This window comes from Paralichthys olivaceus, chromosome 20 (genome assembly GCF_024713975.1).
Source record: "Paralichthys olivaceus isolate ysfri-2021 chromosome 20, ASM2471397v2, whole genome shotgun sequence".
Classification (NCBI taxonomy): domain Eukaryota; kingdom Metazoa; phylum Chordata; class Actinopteri; order Pleuronectiformes; family Paralichthyidae; genus Paralichthys; species Paralichthys olivaceus.
Window position 1 is genome coordinate 18684427 of NC_091112.1, and position 20897 is coordinate 18705323.

Genomic DNA, 20897 nt, shown 5'->3' on the forward strand with positions numbered 1-20897 from the left:
TGTTCGTCAGCTTGCAACAGCCAGTGTATCGTTCTGTGTTGGATGCACTTAAATGAAATTATGTTTGACTCTGCCATAGATACGCGTAGCATCCACATTGAACCGCTGAAACAAAGAGGTCATTCGCGCAATCTTGTTTGCAGCCTAGCTCTTTCTGCAGTTAACAAGCAAATGTTACCAGTGTACACCGGCGCGTGTATGCCTACAGTATGTCACGTGATATGCATGTTCACGTCTGTTAGTATGGACGAGGATTGAAACTGATATGCAGTTAAAGTAAGCGTTTGGACAGAGTACGTAGCATGATATTTGTTTATTTATTGTTAAGTTGTTGGTATGGGCTTAATACCAAATAGGCATATTCAGTGTGTCAGTGTAGAAAAAAAACCTCTCAACTGGTAGTGAGACCATCATGAGATTATAATTTCTCACTGCCTATGGTGGCACTCCAACACCCCTCCCCCCTCCTCTTCCAAGGTCATCATTTAACAATGTAGTTGTCCCATCTGACAACCCCTTCTCCTTTCTGTTCCCCCCGTCCCATTACAGCCGTTTGCTTAGACTCGGAGCTCTGGCGGCAGCAAAGACTTATCATCGTTTCTCGACAGCCACCTGGTTGGTGTTAGGGAGCTGCCATATTAAGTGCTGTGGCAAGTGGCCCGGGCTGGACCACGTGGGCTCCAGATAGATGGTGTTTGTTTACCGCTGCATCTGTTTGCTTGTAGAGACACCATGCAGAGCTTGGCAGCACACAGATGGCTGGCTGGTGGCTTCTCAACAACGGCCGTCATCTATGCTTGCTGCCCTCAAACCACACAACATCCAGCTAAAGCAGCAGAGCAGAGAGAGAAAAAAATGCCAGGCGTCACCAGGGGGCTAGAAGCAGCTGTGGAAAAAAAGAAATAAAGCAGATAAAAGACAGAGGGTGGGACATTGCTCTTTAACTAAGGGAAGAGGGAGATGAGTGTCTTGGAGTGAGACAGTAGGCATCGCTGTGAGGAGTGTATTATATACCAGCGTGTCTTATTCCTTCTCACTTCATCTTTGAGCACTTCAGGGCCACTCGACATTTACAGTGCTCCCTCAAAGCCTGAGAGACACCATCGCCTGGATGGTGGTTTTTCCTCTATTTGGAGGCAAGCACACCCTAATGCTCAAAACACATTTTTCACTTTTTGTTTTTGGATTGAAAAGTGCCCCAATGTTTTCATGTTGAAGACACCCAAAGTCTCAGTGGCCTGCAATCATTTTTTTTTCCACCAGTAAAGACAGAGAGATAGTGCTCCTCTGTAAACACTGTATCTGTTCTAGGATTGGAAGCCTTGGCTGCAAGCAAGTAATTACATTATAGTTCTACTGTCGAAGAAAGACAATTTGAGAATATTACACACAATCATTATTTAGCATCTTCAAATTTATATCACTGCTTCAAAACACAGATGAACCAGCCATTCAACATTCTCTGCAATAGAATAACGCACACACTTATGTTTCCAGTTATAAAACTCTGTCTCAGTGCAGTAGTTATGAATAAAGTAATTAGAAGCTGCTGTGGAAGATTGTATTTCATCTTCTTAGATCTACTCGGAAGAGCACACCCACACTGATGCAGCCTCTTGTGTTTTTTACGCAGCGCTGTTTTCAGTCTGAATGTCCATTTATCTCCCATGAAGTTTTAAGATTTTACATAAAACGGTTCTCAGAGATCCAGATAGAGCCACAGAGGCCAGTAAAGAGAAAAGTGGAGATAATTATCATGAGTAGTGATCACAGGCACTAATATATAATGACAACCCCTCTATTGTGCTTATTAAAAAGCCATATATTTTAATGGCTTCTTTTCTGATGCATCATTTTGATGTATCTTCTCACAGTGATTTGCTTGGAGTGCAATTGTAATGGATTGCCTTGGGTCATGGTTTGTGTTTGGTCGGGGTGGGGGGGCTGCACTTGCCCCGACGCTGTCTCCCTAAATAACATCTCCAGCCTTTGTGAGAACCACAACCCCCTCTCCAGACACAGATTGTCACTGCACTGTGACAAATGACATACACACACATTTGAACAGATTGTGGACCATCCCCCGTTCTATACCATTACTCTGGACCATCCCCCCTGCCACGCAGCAAAGTGTTTTTGTATCGTGTGTTCACGGAGCGCCTGGTTTCACCCTCACACCCCCATGACTGTTTGTCCTCTCTTTGAAAAGGCACCTACCACTGACAGACTCTGACAAAAACAGCCAGGGCTTTTCTTTTTTCTTTTCTAAACATCAAGAAGGCTGCACTATTGCTGTGAGATCATGGACATTGTCACGTTTTAAGGAGCGGGTGGACACAAAAATGCAGAACAAAAAGGTTTTAACTTAAAGTGTCCTTTAATTCAGGCAGGGCTCTTTACAGAGAACAAACAAAATCCAAATATCCAGTTAAACTCAAAAGGTGCTCACAGCAAAAACAAGGTAGACACTAGAAAACACACTTGAGGGAAGCGAAACGACAATGAGGTGGTGAGAAAAACACATAAGACAACAACAAACTGATAAAGACAAGCACAGAGACTTATATACACACTGAACTGATGACTAACTAGAGACAGGTGGCACAGGACAGACAGGTGAAACGCATCAAGGGCAGGAAGTTAAGGTGGAAAACACACAAGGAGCAGAAACTTGAAAATAAAACAGGAAACAGAGCGGGACAAGGAAAACACACCAGGAGCACTACAACATAAAACTGAAAACTCAGAGCACAAATCCAAACATAAGGAAAACACAGGAATAGATACAGCTATAATAAACAAAGTGTCCATAATCGAAATGAAAACACTCTTCCAAAAAGTCCAGAGTCATGACAGCTCTGACTGAGTGAATTATTCTCCATCACACAGCTGCGATACATTTTTTTGAACAGATTGAACAGTTCAAGCTCACCTGATTTTTTAAGGCCACCGAGCTGAGCAATTATGTGAATGCTTACAGAAGGTTACAGACAGGGTTGGAGGGATTTTATTGTACTACCTCTACATGGCCTCTGTACACAGAGACTGTCACACGTGACTGCCACATATGTATTTACTTTGAGTAATTGATTGATGATAATTGAATTAATTAATAGTTCCCATTGTTCAAACAATCTCACATGTTACTTTACATGTTCAATTTAAATTTGATGTGTGATTCTATAGACATTTTTAAAACATTCACATATTGCAGACATGGTTTTTGACGTTTCACATGTAGCTAATTAATTCAATTACATGATATGCATAGATTTGATTGTTCAGTCAAGTGTAATTGAGTGTGTGGTCTGCAATTAACATCACAACAGACCTTTAAAGGTTTTCAGGGACTTTCACAGGTTTATGATTTGTTTTTTGTACATTTACATACATTTGTATACGTATACATGTATATGTATAATTTTCTCCTGTGCCATTTTTTATAAACTTCAATATCCTCTCATCGTTCTGTCACCTTCTCATTTCTTGTTTTGAATCACAACACAATATTGTGGCCCCTCCATGTTTTGTCCTCTCTAAGTGACGTCCCTTCCATCGGTTCTCTAATTACTGGTTTCATTTTATATGTTGGCGGATAAACACCGTCAAGTATGAAGCAGAAAATACAAATGAAATTTGTAATAATCTTAAAACTGATCCAATCTGTGGCCAGGAAATCTATTTAATTTGATTCTGTTATAATTAGTCAGTGTTAGTGTTCTCCTGGATCCCATTTTAGTCTGTGAAGTAATTAACATTGTCACTGTCAAAGCTTGCTTTACTAACTGCATAATCGCAGTTGATGTAGTGGAAATTCTCTTGAATACATACAGTACATATAGGCTACTTCAATGTAACAGACATATAGGTCAAAGATATAGGTCAAAATGTATGGAGTGATTAATGTCAGCACATTACTGCTGCCTCTCAGCAGAATAGTCAGAACGATTCAGAAGGCTGACCATAGCATTCAGTCCAACTCGTATTGACTCTCTTTTATTTCGATGCACTGAGACGCTCAGACAGTGTGGAGCCAGAGGAGCCTGTGAGATGTGGGTGAAAAGAGTCAGAATGAAACAGACGTGCACAACATCCGATGTCCCCGAGTGCGACCGATTTGTCTCTGACACTATGTGGAGGAATAGAAAAGAAACTGCAGTTTGAAAGTAGGCTACCAGCATGTGTCAGTTTACACGCATCAGGTCAAACAGATTAAGGGTATCAACCACTGCTGATAAAACAGATGAGTTGTTTGAGTTGGACTCTAACCCATGTGTTGGGTTAATGCCTGATTATGGGAATAAGCACATTGGTCAATATATTTATCTCTGATTGGGTCAGAAAGGCTGTGGTAGGGTGTAAGCATTGTAAGCAGTATGTTACTGTTGCAGCTCATCAAGTTAAAGATATACCAACATCTGAGAAATATTTATCTTAGCCAGAGTCACATGGCCAGGTCCATCCATTCCATCTATACCGCTTATCTTATGAGGGTCACAGGGGGAGCAGGAGCTCATCCCAGCTGACATTGTTTGTGAGGCGTGGTACACCCTCGACAGGTCGCCAGTCCATCACAGGGCTGACATACATTCACTCTCACATTCAGAATCGGGGTTTGTGCGTTTACACGTACAAAGAATTTACTGTGGTGTGTTTGTAAATATATTTGTAATAAAAATATTAAAAATAGAGAAGGCATTGTGCAATATGTTGTAAACTCAAGGACTGTGCAATTTAGATGATAAGATAAGGTATTTACAATTTGAAGTACGTGCAGTTAGTTCGTTATTGGCCATGGGAAGTTGAAGTGTCTCAGTCACAGGCGGGGGCATTAGTGCAGTCTAGTGATAGGGTCCCTCACCTAATAAATAAGTGCAGCAGCAGTCACACCTACAGTCAATTTAAAGTCCCCAGTCTTTAGGGAGGAGTCCCGAAAGAAAACCCACGCAAACACAGGGATAACATGATACACAGAAAGACCATCTTGCAGTAAAATCATAATACCATGTGAATAACATAGCCCATGTTACAAAGCAGCAAAGAGATCCTCCGCAGGACTCACAGCAAGTGAATGTGTGGGTTGATGACATTTCTAATACATGACAGGCAAAAATGGAAGAAACGAAAACAATGCAAATATCTCAGGAGGAAAAAGCAGAGCCACAGATGTAGAAGACACCGATGTAGATGTCAAGACAGTTTTTGGTGATAAGGGCCGACACCAGTGTTGTTGTGCTGTAAACAAAAACACTTGATCTCCACAGCAGAATTAATATTTAACAACCTGCCGCTTCCTGCTGCGCCACCCCTCACCTGAACACACCTGAGATTTCTGTGTTGTTGTGAACGTGTCTGACCGAACAATCTCCTGCTGCGTTGGTCTGAAAAAGTCCAGAGTTTTTATGAATGGTTCTGTTTTGTGCAATATTGGGGTTAAACAAGTAAAAAATTAGACCTGGAACTGTATTTTGTGCCATTTTCTCTCATCATCCCTGTCTCACTCCAGCCCTAAAACCCTACATCATTCCTCTCCTCACATTCAAGACTCTACAAAGTCATATCAAACTTTGTATTATACCGAGAACTGACCCCAGAGCCACTCTCCCCATTGAACCATCTCTGTGCGACTTCAGCTCTGTGGCCTTCTGGCTCTGGAACACCTTCCCCAAGCATCTCACAACAAGCTATAGCTTTTGTCTCTCTTCATTGTACTTCTCATGTTGTTTCATGTTATATAGTGTGTTCAGTGCCACAAACATTCCTGCCTGTGTGTGTTCCCTACGCCCTTTATGTGTCACAGTTAGAGTGTGGACGCTCTTGTCACCGGGTCCCAGTGCAACCTTTGGTTCACCCCCCTGATACACAAGCTTCCTGGATTTCTGAATATGAAAATAATAGTGGTTATGAGAGCTGAAGAGAGGGGAGGTTTCATAAGCTTCACCGTGTTCACTGTTGTTTAAGTAGGCCACTGTTTGCAAAATCCCTCATATATATATATATATATATATATTTATATTTCTCTATTTGTAGATCTGCTTTAAAGGTTTCCAACCTTGGCTTTAATGTGGAAATATAGAGGGCTTTTATTATAAACTAGGGCAGAGGATGTGACTGTTGTTTTGTCAGCCACAGAAGGTCCCTTGTGTGTCTCAGTGCCGACAACGGGGCCCAGCACTCTCTCTCCAGCTCCTCACCTTCTTTGAAAGAGGAGTGTGTGGCTGATCAGAGACCTGTGATGTATGGATGATCACGCTATGCATTAAGCGATAAACCTGCTTGGTTTGTTTGAGTCAGACTTCAAAGATCTGCACCTAATGAAGCAAAGGATTCTGTGGACTCCAGTCTCTCAGGGTGCAGTTCACACACAGCAGCCTGGGCTTTGTTGTAGCTCCTGCCTGTTTCGTACTGTGGGACTCACTCCCTGAGGTTTGTGCACCTGTTTCTTTGGGATCGTGTACGCACATCACTTCATAGTGTATTGTTCAATGCAAGGATGTCGTTTCCATTGTGGTAAGCGGCCACGTCCGGTGACATCTACAAGTCCAGCTGCCATAATCCATGTGAGAGAAGACATGCTTACATGTCATACCCTTCTGATAACGAGATGCAAGCATCTTTAGATGGAGCCTCGACAGTGGCAGCAGTGGGGGGTGGTGAAGCGGCATGCAGCACAGACTGATGACAGCGGAGAGACATATGTAATGGTGGAAAGTCTGCAGATGATAGTGGAGAGGTGGAGCGAGATAAGGATTCTTCCAGCTAATAGTTTAATTTGTGTTTGTGGCCAATGCACCTACTCTTTCAGCTGTATCTTTAGCTGCTAATGCTTCACAAAGTTTACCACATGATGCTGAGATAGGGTGCAGCAGCTTTCGGAGCTTTTTCTCTGAAAGCTGCTGCAGCTAAAGACAACATGGCACAAATCAGCAGACTGGAAACGACTGGCAGCTGGAGATTAAGCTGACATTTCTCTGTAGGTTCATTGCTATAGGCGGACCCTTTCACATTGTCGCACTGTTATCACATTGACATCAAATACATTGTTATTGTAAAATATCAGTTAAAGCTGCCTGACGGTTATGAGAAAGCTACGCTTGTAGAAGGCAGTGCAATAGTCGTGGGGGTACAGGGGTTTCTCTTTGCTCTTAACAAATATCAACGAATCAACAATACAACTCAATTATCAGAATAAAATTCATTCAAGGATGTTGAAACGCCCTCTACAGACATGAACCCCAGGTGAGGGGGGGGTGCACCGAGTCAGGACAAAACGTTTGGGTGGGGAGATCACATCTATTTGTTTACAGTACATTGTCCTTATCACCAAAAGCTCTCTTGACATCTTCTTCAGTGTCTCAGTGTATAGCACCTCTTTTTCATCCTGAGATATTTCTATTCTTTTTTTTTTCATTTTCCTGCCCGCTGCGTGTTTTGAAATGTCATCCACGCAGACACAACACCTTGTTTCTCAGTCACTCAGAAATGTTGCATATAATATACAGTACTTCAGCAAATGTACTTAATAGCTTTGCATGCCTGATTATTGTAGTTTAATATTTCCCAGATTAAATGAATGTAAATAATTAACATTCACATTGTGAATTGAAGAAACTCATCCATGTCCTTAATCTACACCTCAGGCCTACCTCAGATGAGCCACCTAAAAAAAGCACACAAACCATTAGTTAGAGGAAACTAAAAGAAATGGGAAATTAATTGAAAATGGCCTCACAAATCGCACGGCCCATTTGTGAAGCACTTGAGTTTTTATAGCCACTTTTGTTTTCTCCTTATTTGAGACTGTGCCAGTTGATACTGACAGAAACCGGTTCAGCCGACAGAAGAGTCTGCAGCTCCAAACTTTCTCTCCTTATGTAAGGTCTCCGTTTATAACTTGACAACTTGCTGCATCTCTTGAAAAGTCACCAGACAAAAGAAAATATGCTTACAAACAACAGACTTCTGTTCTTCCTCCTTCGAAATGTCTTTCATTTCATTTCCATCCACCAACGTCCACATTTGCCGCGATGATCAAGTCATCCATTTACAGGCTTCATTGTCGACGCCTAATCCTAATCCTTTGTTCTCCTTCAGCTGTTCGAAATGACCGGAATAAGAAGAAGAAAGAGAGCCCAAAGCCGGAGCTGGCAGAGAGCTACGAGCTGACAGCCGAGCTGGAGAGCATCATTGAAAAGATTCGCAAGGCCCATCAAGAAACCTTCCCCTCCCTCTGCCAGCTTGGCAAATACACCACGGTGAGTTTACTGTCCTGCAGTGCCTGGAACTCATCTTTCTGAAAGTATATCTTCACAGTGGGTCATTTATTTGAATGGTAAAGATAACAGAGCTACAGTGTTTCTCTGATCCTGTGACTCTGCATCGGCCGGCGACGGCGTTTGCATCTTTGATCTGCTCTTGCAAACTAGCCCCGAGTGCAGAGCTCATAATGATAATCAATCTCATACTGTACTCTAAATCCACATCTAATGCACCTCCTGAGCTCACATGCACACCGCTGACTGTCCAGGCAAATCCTCGCCAGCACTTCCTCTTCTTCTCCTCTCAATACGTATTGATTTGACATTAAGCCTGATAGAAAGACAGTGAAAGTCATGCCCCCCCCCCCCCCCCCCCCCCCAGGCTCCCTCTGCTAAGACAAATCTGAGATGGTAGTAAGATTTGTTTACCCCAGTTCAAAATGTTGCAAGAGTATGAAGGGAAATTAAAAATAAGGAAAGATTTCTTAAGGATGGAAGACGATGCAGTTTCCAACATCAAGCCCTCATCAGGGATGTGTTTGTGAGCCAGACAGCTCCCCATCCAGTTGCTGCAGACGCCGATTCGAGCCTCTAGCTTCTGACATGTCTGAAAAGTAGAATAAATATGGATAATCCACCTTGCATCATTATCTGCTTTTGTAAATCAAGCGACACAGCCAGCTTTGCGCTGACGTGGGACGCTGGCTGAGCCGGGTGTTGAGAACGCTTGTCAGGGTTTGTGCAGGCTTTGTTACCTCTGCCATCCTCCAGCAGAACTCACAGGCTCAGAGTTCTCTGCTTCACATGAGCCCTCAAACACCAGGGCCCTGTGCTGAACCGACAACCCCCCGTGAAAGACCACATAGTGACTCCAGTCTCAAAGCACCTGACCTTGTATGAAAATGACTACACACTCCCCTCATCTGTGTGACAAGCTTCTCCTTCCCCTGAGGGACGGCTCTGTGGTCGTCACGACTCGGTGCAAAGGTCAGAGGTTATGCAGGTGGAAAGAAAACCTCCAGAGAGAGCACCAGCACGTACTTTTCACTGGAAACCCGTCGTTCGGTTGAGTTTTCTGATGCTTCGTCACACAAACAGTTGAAGCTGCAGGGCGGCTGACAGCTCTAAATCACGTTGAGCTGGCTGCACGTTGATTGACACAGGAATGGCGGCATTACGCATGGAGCTGACAGCGTCTAATGTATTTGTTTTTAAGTTGACTTACATATAGATTACAGTCGTCGGGAGTGAGCCGTGATTGACAAGGCGCTCTACAAACACTCTTTTGTTGGGAGCGACGCAGCGCAGGAGGGGGGTGTATGCTTAATGATTCGGTGGAAATGTCATGATACCTGTCAATCATTTAAAATACTGTTTATACCAGATAAACAAATGTACTCAGCAGCTATAATGTTCAGTAATGTCTCCCTCAGCGCCGCGATGAAAATCGTCTCTGACAATGAACCTGAGAGCGGAGATGGGTGAGACAAGGGAAAACAGAGCAAATGGAAAAAAGTGCAGCTGCCGCCGCTGTCGTTTCGGTGTTCAGTCGGCTTCCACCTCCACAGCTCTATTTTCCCCCTTTTCAGTTTAAAACACAAAGCTGCTAATCGCTGAAACCCCTCTCTTCTCCACCCTCATCCCATTCAATCTCCCATGAGACACTTCCTGATATTACAAAATAATCAGTTGGTATTGAAGCAAAATGCAGAGCTGAAAATAGGAGGACATGATAGCAAAAATATTGCTCCCCGGTTACGATAGTAACCAGTGTTTGCTGTTTGTTGGAGCGGCAGTCGGGCCCCAGATAAAACCTTAATCTGGATCAGTGGTAATTATGCTTGCTCACAGACTGTGAGAAGTTCCTTATTATTAGTGATTGGATCCTGATGCGCCTTTTGAGTCCTCCTCATTGGAAACAGAAGAGAAGCTCCTGCGCCCCTAGATTAGGTTAAAGCTCCAATTATTGTGGTGAAATATTCAAATCCTAGTCTGCAGTGATTTAGGAGTTCATTGCCGGGTTAGCGGAGATAGCCGCGCAAGTGAGAGGGCTTAGCTCGACAATGAATAATGCTTCATTGACAGTGATGGCGATGACAAATGAGCCTGGCACTTTCAAAGACAAAATAAAGCATCAGCGCTCTGCGGGGCCCGGGAGGGCTCCAGGCGGCCACCGCTGCTGCTGCACGGTACACGGCCCAGTCTGGAGATATTAGCCACTTTACAGTTTGACCGCCGTCGCCATCCGTCACAGGTGCCGGCTGCTTTTACTGCCTTTTCCCTCTCTGCATCTGTACACACAAGTCTGCTGACGTACAGCACTGCGCTCATTTCCACACTGCCAGCTTCTTCTCTAATGCTGCAACTTCTATGATTTGTTTGAATAAATGACCTTAAATTAAATTAGAATTCCCCGGCAACTTCCTTGTTTCGCTGTATTGAATTATGGGACTGGTGTAATTGACTGGAATTGCGAGGGGCGAGGGGGGACTGTGGAAAAAAGAAACTCCAACCACGAATTATCTCACCCTCCTCCCTCCCTCAGCTCCCCTTTTTAGTCCCCTCTTTTTCTTTCTCTCTCCAGCCAGAGGGAAGAGAGCATGATAAGTTGCTTTAATATCGGTCACCTCCAACCCCCCCAACATATGTGCTTTGTGCAAACACACACTCTCTCTCTCTCTCTCTCTCACACACACTGCTACCTCCATCCCCATCAAATCAGACGTCAATCAGTGGAATGTGCATCCATAGTGCTGTTGTGTCGACTGCAGCTCGTTATCTGTGATTTAAACACAGAGCAAATGTGCCTCTCACTTAACCCCAGATCATATTTAATGATCTCTCTCTCTCTCTCTCTCTGCTGTTCTCTGTCTCCCTTTATCTCCCACTCTCTTTCTCTCCTGGGTGGCCACACAATACATTGTTTGCTCGTGTCCAGCCGCCGCGCTGCTAACTGCCTCACAGTAACAACCTCAGGGGGATTGATGTGCTGTGAAGAGTAGGGGGGGGGGGGGGGGAGTGCTCTAGCTGTCTTCACAGTCACTTCAGTGATGTGGTCGGGGGCAGGAGGGCACCGCTGTGTTCGTGGCCTCTCGCGCTGAAACAGTCCCCGGGGGCCAGGCTGAGGCTGTTCACACCTGGCATTAACATCTCAGGCGACGCGATCAGTGGACAGCTCTAACTTCGTCGGTTCACACTTGGTATCAGATTGTGTCTCCGTGGATGTCTCCAGTGACCACTTGTGATCAGATTTAACCTCCCTGATCTATTTGCGAATAAAAGCTCACAGCATTTTTATTCTAAAAAAGGGGGAGGTAACAATGCACCAAGTGCATCGACTGCTGGAAGTTTAAAGAAGAAGTAGAAATTGGGTTTATTTCTAGGTGTGTCCAGGCAAAGTGAATTAAACCAAGATGTTTGATGCATTACTATAGTGCCCATTGTAAACCTGCCTGTTTGGAATGGGCTGTTAGCTGCAGTAATGCTGGTTGCAGCTTTCTTTCTGAAACTAAAACCTGCTGTGATTAAGCCAAAGCAAGTAAAGACAGCAGGACTCCACAAATCCAGTCCACAAACCTGTTTATTCAAAGTTTGATAAAGCTTGACTCAATATGCAGAGCCTGAACCTGGAGAATCAGTTGTCACTGTCATGAATGCACCTTATGAGTTCTAGTCTCTGCTGCTAGAGAGCACTGATCGACTATTTATACAAGTTTATTGGTGTTGAATGAATCACTTGGCTTCTAACAATACACATGCCAAGTGTGAAGCAGATAAGATGCACGGTTCTCCGAACACGCGAACCACAGACACAGAGTTTTGTGAAAAGATGGATGTCTGTATGGGCTTTTTGGAATTTTCAGACGTCATAGACAAAACCAATTTATGTGGTTTGAGAAGCAACTAAACACAAAGTCTTTTCACACAGAGGACGTCTGGTCCTCCATCATGTCCCAGGAATCATTCACTGAAAGAATGATGCCACATGCAGCACAGAACATGTCCAAATGTGATCTGATCGATCTGATCTCAATGCATCCTCAGTGCGCTTGGGAGCATTCACATCTATCCTCTTGAACTCATCACCCATGATGCATGTCAGTGCCAGGTCCAGAGGGCTGCAGACTGATGTTGAGGTTTGCAAACATACTGAATGCATTTTGGATCTTCTCTTTTTTCAGTTGCTTCAGGGGAGTGGGGCTGTAAAACCTGCATCACCCTCCCATTGGGATCTTTGGTGGTTTTTAGTCACCAAAACAAAAGTTGAAAAAACATTTAAAAAATGCTTCAGTCGAAAGCCGATCCCAGAGGGGTAAATTCAAATCAAGAATGATGGTGCCAACAGGGTAATCGTCACTTCTGTCCACTGGCAAATAGAATGTTAACATGTGTTGTGATTCCGCTTAATCACGTGAAGAGGAGCATGTAAAGGGATCTCTCTAGTCTGGGTTCCAGTGTAGAGTTGTTGTTTCTGAATGCTGTTCCACAGACTTTTCTTTCCAGACAAGAAAAAAAAACACACTGAGACAATTTTTTGACATAAATGGACTGATTATATAACAGCCCTTGAAATTGACTTTAACATTCCCTTTGTCTGGGTTTTGGTTTTGTTATATAATGCCTCACATTCTTTGACTCCCTTTTCTGACGGTTTTATTTATTATTGATGTGTTCATACAGTTCAGACTTTAAATTGACAAAGACAGAAACAGGCAGATTCAACCAAATGTAAAGTCGACCATACAGCGGCATCTTTGGGCAGATCATATCAGACTGCCTAAAACACACAAAGAGAGCATGTATTCTCTCTGCCCACACTGAGCGGTCTCTCCTGAGCTGAGTTAGCTTTGCTTTGTGGAGCCAGTTTCAGTTGTTTATGCTGAGTAAACAGCCAAAGTGTCCAAGGAGTTTGTTTGGAGATGATTAGCACTCTGTAAAAAAGCATTTTTGCTGTTGTATTCATTATCTGGAAGTTAAAAGCCTATGCAGCAGTCAATTACAGCTTCTCAGGGCTTTGTTTCTGTCCCTCCTGAGGCCTGTGAATCGCACGGTGAACAATACCTGCTCATAACTATGTTTATTCAGGGCCTGGTCATGGCACAAACCTTTTCTGATTCTGACAAGAGCACTTTTTATGGTTTACTGAATTGTTTTTATAAGTTCAAACTCTTCCCCATAAAGCTGGTAAAAGAGGGGAATCAATGGACTGAACTAACAATGAAACCACATTCGCCTGCACAAGAAACTTTTAGTAGCCAAGTTCCCATTTACTTTTGAACCATTTCCATTGTTTTAACCATTTTTATTAGTTACAAATATGTAACAGTCCAAACACTTAAACAGACCTAACAGCTTTAGTTTTTCTCTGTCAAATTACATATTTGCTCAAAATTACTCAAGATCCATGTACTAGCTCCATGTACCAACTAACTAGATTTGGGGGGGGCGGAAGTATAGCATTTATTGGGCACGTCAAAACCTTGCTCATGCATATGATACATGCACAGAATAGTAGTTGCAAGCACTTAACCAAACTGGTGAGGTAGCGTTTCTATCCTGCACAGAACAGTATCCATGAGCGTAAAACCACTTGCGAACAAGAATCCCTACTTTATAACCACAACTGCAGTTCAGTGTGCACAACTGTGAGCGTGGGGCTGAGACAAGCACAGGCTCGCGCTTCCCTTTGCACTCGCAGCTGCTTAACTCTGCACGACAGTTCGCTCGCTTGTCAAGTTGAATTTTGAGACTTTGGAGGCGGGAACAGTGGCTGATGCACCTCTCGTTCAATTGGTCACTTCACCTCAGTCCCCAGCCTATCTCTGAGCTTCTGAACACCTTCTTGACAACAGAATCATCAAAAATAAGTCGGATGTGGAGAAAAAAAAAAAGAGGAAAATTGAGTCAGCCACTCCTATAATGCCCTTAACACATTCACAGTAAATAGTGCATTAACAACATGTCACAAAGGCTTTTTGAGTCGACAGCAATGATCCCCTAAGTTTACAATGGCTACAGAAAAATGAAGGGGAGGGGGGGGCACTAACCAATCAATTCCTTTGGAAAATGACATCATGGGTTTCTCTGAATGACCCTCATTTTTACAGAGGTTGTTACTGTTCTCCTGTGTAGGAGGGCCCCCTCCTGACGTCTTTATCTGGTTTTTTTCCTGGCTGCAGCAATGTCAAAGCCATTTTCCTCTTGTATATTGGCATCGTCCTAAAATACAGACTTAATGAAGTGCTAAAGACTTGAACTATTTTCTAAAGTGAACCGACACACCACTTTGAATTATGTTTGCTTGACCCTGCCGGGGCTGCAGCTGAAAGAATGAGTATAAAACTCTCATATGCAAACACATGTAATTTGACCAAATACACAAATGTTACTATATTCAGATCTTCTCTTGCATGGAGCAGTGATGTTATATTATATTATATTACACTTATTTGTCAGCTGTCGTCCCTGCATTTTTTACCTTTCCTACCTGGATTATTATTATTTGCTTAACTTCATCAAATCTGTCAAATATCATACTATTGGTCATATGCAACAAACACTTCTGCTTCTCTGAGAACGTGCTTGGGAAAAGCACGGTTGACTTGTTATGTTGATAATCGCTGCCACATGACCGCTCAGCGAGACTGCGGTTGTTACGCTTTGCGAAGCCAGATAACGAAAAGATATGTTGAACGTGCTGCGTGGCACAGACGTCCCTTGTCTAACATATATTCAGTACATTGTGTGAGGATCGTCCCTCCTCATTGTGTTAAGTGTCGGTGCGTGTCACCCTCTCTGTGAGTCTGTGCCGTGTGTCCTTGCTACATGTGGAGACTCACCCATGTAGAACAGATGGGCCATTCCATGTTAACCATCACAAAACAGAACGGTCATCAGATGCTCCATCCCCACCATCAGCCAGCGCGCCACAGCTCTCCCTCTGCTACACCCAAACCATTCCCCAGCAGCTGCTCTCCTCTGTCTGAATCTGTCATATTGTCCCCTGCTCCCATGGCCACTTCTCTCCCCTCCCTTTTTAAAACTGTTGGTTGCAGCCCCTCATCCACAGTAAACAATAACCAAACCATTACAGAATCACCTCTTTGAATGCTCCCGCTTTGGATGCTCCCATGTCTCAGTGTCTCACTGGTGATAAAGATGAAGCTGAAAAAATAATTGGGAGCATTACTCTGGGATATAAGAGAAGCTGTAGGCATGTAGCTTCTAACAAGTGAGGGGAGATGCTGACTGTTATTTTAGGGATTAAGTTCAGTTTCTCTGTTGTTTAACGATTTTAACTACAGCATGGATTTGACTCAAAACTGTGTCTTTATCGCAGTAAAACAGCCTTTAGAGTTGTAGCCACCAGAATTACAGGATAATTCTAGTTCAGTTTTGTGGCTCGAGTCATTATATGTGTTGTAGAGCATAATTCTTACAGGGGTGTGAGGGTGCTCGAATGCAATTTGGTTTTCTGGTATTGCAACAGTAAATTGGGGACGTTTATGTTACAGTGTTTGGTTTAGGTTTCAGTGTTGTTACACCTCTCATACTCATTAGGTTCCTACAGTGGAGTTAATTAAAGAGGAGTCCAACGTGGAAAGAAACATGCAAACATGCAAGCAAACAGAAGATAGGACCTAAACCCATAACCTGCACGCACTTAAGATTTTAAAACCTTACCTAACCCTCGACCTGAGGCTTTCTTATTTGTTGTTCAAAAAGTGATGTGAAGATGGGAGACATGATGCCGACCCCACAGGAAGACAGGAAGTATTTAAGCGTTTTAATTAGTTATTATAGTTGGTTTTGTTCTGCCTGCTATTATTGTGTAATACTACCCAGCCCTGTGTTGGTGTCCCTCAAGAGTGTCCCTGACTTCACACTGTGTCTCTTCCCGTCACCCAGGCTGCATAGGGCTTTGACACATCAGAACTTTAAGTGCATTTCCATCCACTTTTTTTCATTCACATTTTCAGTTAAAGTGTTTAAAATGAAAAAGCAGAAATTCTAAAGTAAATGGAAATACTGCCTTGAAACCTTGATACCATTAGCTTAGGTGAAACAGCTGGTGTGTCAGTAAAAGGAAATGTGCTGTGGATACAGACTGAGCGATAGTGATGATCAAGGCAACACACATGTACATCACGTCAACATTAACGAAGGCCTCGATAGACAACTGCAGACACAACACACTTGCAGTTGTTCTCACTGTATTTCAGTCTGTTCTACTTGGATTGTGCCGGTGCCACGTGGAAACAAACTGAAGATTGTACAACTACGACACAGATTGTAACCTTCCTCTCATTGATGCATGAGACAAACAGAAATGTCATATTCATGTATTTCCATCACCTTTTCGACTGGCTGAGATGGTGCTCTTTTAATGACATCATTTTGCAATAATAAACGGTGCCCGAGTGGAAAATTATCACCACCAGCTGTTTATTTTTGATGCACCCAACTCATAATATGCACATTACTTTAGAGAATGATTCTTTTTGCAGATGAATGTAACTTGTGACCTTATTGATGGCTTTGTTAGTGTCTCAGTACGTGACAGAGCCAGCATACGCAATACCAGAGCTCTGAGCTGAAGCAGCTAAATGGCCATCCCTCATTTTATTACAGCGTGCATGTGTTAGGCCCCTGAAAGAGGGGGAACAAATAACCACACAAGTTTGAGTTTTTCCACAATGGTTGTTTTACTCCCATGAATTACTTTAGAACAGTACAAGAATACAGCAATTTACACATTGCAGCATCTGACAACACATTATATTATATATATTATATATATCTTAATATTGCAACATACATGAATAGAATGATACAGAATTAACCACACAAGGTTTAGCTAGTGTAACCATAATGGTAACTTTACTGGAATGAGGAAATACACTCAGTTCCCCCCCGAAAAATAATCTGTGTTGCCTTCAAAATAAGAGCAGGTTGTGATTTACTGATTAATGATTTTATTTTTTGTTTATAACAAATTTTTGAATTATGTTAACTTAACAGTTTCACACTCTAATCTACCATGGAATAGACTTCACTTTTTAACTTTGTATACCTCTGCAGCTTCATCTCACAGATTTGAACCCCAGGTTTTAGCATCAGTATTGATAATACATTTACTGGTATTTAAACTTACAATGCATTCCTTTTAACTTACCACATAGGAACATAGACAAACACGACCTGAGCACCTATATCATGCACTGGGTGCAGGTTAGGATAGCAGAATCCATTCATCCATTATTTATACAGTTTATCTTGTAAGGATTAGAGGGTCATTCCCAGCTGGGGAGAGGAGGTGAACACTCTGGACATGTCGCCGGCATATCACAGGATCAACATAAAGAGAAAAACAACCGATCACATTCACACCCACGGAGTCTTCAATTAACCTGACCCCGATCTGCATGTGTTTAGACTGTGGCAGGAAACTGATATAAGGCCCCACAGACATGAGAAGAACGTGCAAACCCCCACAGACCCTGGCGGTACTAAGAACCTAATTGGTGTGAGGTGACAGTGATAACCACTGCACCACTGTGCTGTTGACTGTTCCCACCTATCAGAGCTTATAGATGGACTTCTTGTTATGCTGACCATAGTTATGCACAATCACAGGTTAAGACAAGCAGTTCAGGAGCTCTCACTTTTTCATTTGTATTGTGCCTCCAAAAAGTTTGTTGTAATAAACGGACAGTTTAGAAAGTCGCAGAGTGAGTTTTGCTGTAAGAGGTAGCTGAAGCCATTTGTTGTTTTAATCAAAAGCCGTAAATAGCAGTTAGCATACACATTTTCAGACTTCATACAACGCCTTCTCCTCTCCTCTTCCACGCTGCCACACTGCTCACCCACTCTTAACTTTCCTCCCTGTCATCTGTTATTCCTTCTCTCTCTTTCCTCTCTGTGGTCTCTTACAGCACATTTATTTCCACTTTTTCCTCTTCCCGTATACTGCGATCGGCTATGTCTTTATTGTTCCCTGGCTTTCACCCATCCTGCTTCCCTCCAGTGTAGGTTCTGGATGGTGTAGCTGTATTAATGGCAGCTCTGGCTTCAAACCGCCCTGTGCTACCTGTCACAGCTCTGTTTCTGCATCCCATCATTGCATAAGCATCCCACTGGCACTGTTATGCTCATTATTGCAGGGCCCGGCCACCGGGCTCAGCTCAGCTCGGCGAATTCACAACAACAATCCTGCCAGTGTTTTTGAGAGCTCTGGTCTTATGGAGCCTATTTACTGTAGGTAACTGTGACACATATGGAGCAGAGTGAAGAGGGTGCACTGAGGAGATCATTAGCAACAGTCTGTGCAATGACGAAAGTAGCTGCCTCTTCGCCTGACGGCTTGTTCTCTGTTTTTCTGTGTGTATTTGTGTGTGTGTGTGCCTCACAGAACTCGAGTGCAGACCACCGTGTGAGGCTGGACCTGGGCCTGTGGGACAAATTCAGCGAGCTGGCCACCAAGTGCATTATCAAGATCGTGGAATTTGCCAAACGAGTGCCTGGCTTCACAGGGCTGACCATCGCAGACCAGATCACGCTCCTGAAAGCTGCCTGCCTGGACATTTTGGTGGGTGTCATTGTATTTTGGAGAAATAAACTTGTCATTCAGAGAAATAATGCTATTCCTTTTATTAAGTGATCGACACCAGATGTCTCCTACTACACTGAAAAATCAGCTCTTAGTGATTTGACACTCAAGTCCTCAAGTTTCCACATCAGAAATCTGATGGTTCAAAATGAAATACTGGCTTTCAGTGTGTGAATGATGAGTGATAGAAAACATGCTACATATACTGTGGAAGAGCTGTATGACTGTGTGTGAATAGGTGAATGTGATTTGTACAGTGAAGCACTTTAATGGTCAATAAGTCTGTACTATATAAATGCAGTCTTTTGATGATTTACATTGAAATTTCAAATGGCAAACATAATTGTTTATGGCGCTAGACAATATTCAGATCAACATAATGAATAAACTGGTCCAGACCCTGGTGACACAAGAACCCTCATGTATTTAAAGTTGTATAACAAGACACATGATCCGAACTAAAGATAATTAGTCAACACAACTAGGTGATTTACTTCAAAACTCAAAGACTGGGTTCTACAGAATCGAATGCAGCGAGTTGTTCCTAACCTTTTATTTTTTGCAGCGTACACAGGGTTCCAGACACTGTCACTTTTCTACCTTTTCATCTCTATCTGTAATTACACTGAACTAGTTCCTCTTTAATGGAGTCGCTGCAAGAAGCACAGTTTAGATGTTTCTTCAGTACGAGAGTAAACTCCTAAAATATTCGGTAATGAGCTAAAAACCTCTCCAGAACTGCTCCCAGCAGTGACATAACACGGTTATATAAACACACCTCTTTACTGAGGAGGGAGTCGTCTGCTTCAGTATATTGTAATATTTATCCTCCTGTTCCCTTCCTGTTCCTCGGTGTGTTCGAATCTATTAATGTGTTTAGAGTCTGTGGTGAGCCTCAGATCTCCGGTGGGTTTAAGCCCGGCTCCCATTAGACCAATCCTCAGATCTTATTGGATGACCTCCTCAGCTGGCCAATGGGAGTCAGGAAGTTCAGATCTATTGATCATGCCAGTCAATTCAGTTCATCATGAGGAGTAGCAGTCTGTGGTAGAGGTTAGATTAGACATGCAGACTCATTTCTCAGCCCCTAATCTTTTTTTAGGACAGTTGCCTGTGCTTTTGAATGTGGGGCAGTGAGTCGTCGCTGCATTTGTTAATGATGCTGTGTGCTCTTTATGGAGCACAGACGCAGAGATGTCTGCAGAGTCTGCCGCCTGCCAGCGGGTAAATGTTTGTTATTTAGGGCTTGTGAAGTGGAGCAATGTACTGTAATGTAGCCACAGTAATGAGATGGAAAAAGGCAAAATGGCTGTCTCTCCTCCTCGTCTGTCTCACTCCTGCAAGGTTGGTGTGTGTGTGTGTGTGTGTGTGTTTAGGGAAGAGTATATTTAGGCTAATATAATTAGGGCTAGTTTCATTCTTTTTTCAATCATTGCCACATTATAATTATTCCTGCTTTATTATATTTTTAAAATTATAAATACAGATTGAAGTGATGCTTTATTTTTAATAGAACTTAATGGCTAGCTACAAGACAGGGAGCTAGCTAAAGACAAATGGACATGGATTTCCCACAACCTGATGCCAATGAACCTTATTAATGACTTATGATTGATACCAAATGTCTATCATAAGTAAATCCTGAGGTCTGGTGATTAAAGTGGTGCTGGATTATTAACATGATTACATTAAATTCATGTTTTTAATATCTCAGTTATCATGAGTACGAGTTTATCACAACACCTAAAAAAACGAGCTCATCACAGGTCAGATAGAATTGCACACAGTCTTTGAGTTCACTCTCTCTCTCTGCCTTGATTAATGGTCAAATATGGTTTTCCAATTATCCAGCCACTCAGCCAATCAAGTGGTAGCAGTGGAAGGCATAAAATCCTCCAGTTAGTGTTTGTATCAAACATCAGAACGAGGAAGAAAGATGTGTTGTTTTGACTGATTCTGAAACTGCTCATGTCCTTAGATTCAGTTCAGTTCTGTGGACGGAAACATCTTGTTAATAAGAGAGGTCAGAT

At 42.9% G+C, this 20897-nt stretch overlaps 1 protein-coding gene across 1 annotated transcript in view; it reads left to right on the top strand.

Annotated features, from left to right (window-relative positions):
• Window positions 1–20897, top strand: part of LOC109631531 (retinoic acid receptor beta) — an 82576-nt gene that overhangs the window by 45922 nt on the left and 15757 nt on the right. The window contains exons 4-5 of the mRNA XM_020090364.2: window positions 8095–8255; window positions 18670–18846. Coding sequence (XP_019945923.1) covers window positions 8095–8255; window positions 18670–18846 — 338 coding nt within the window. The remainder of the gene's footprint in view (window positions 1–8094; window positions 8256–18669; window positions 18847–20897) is intronic.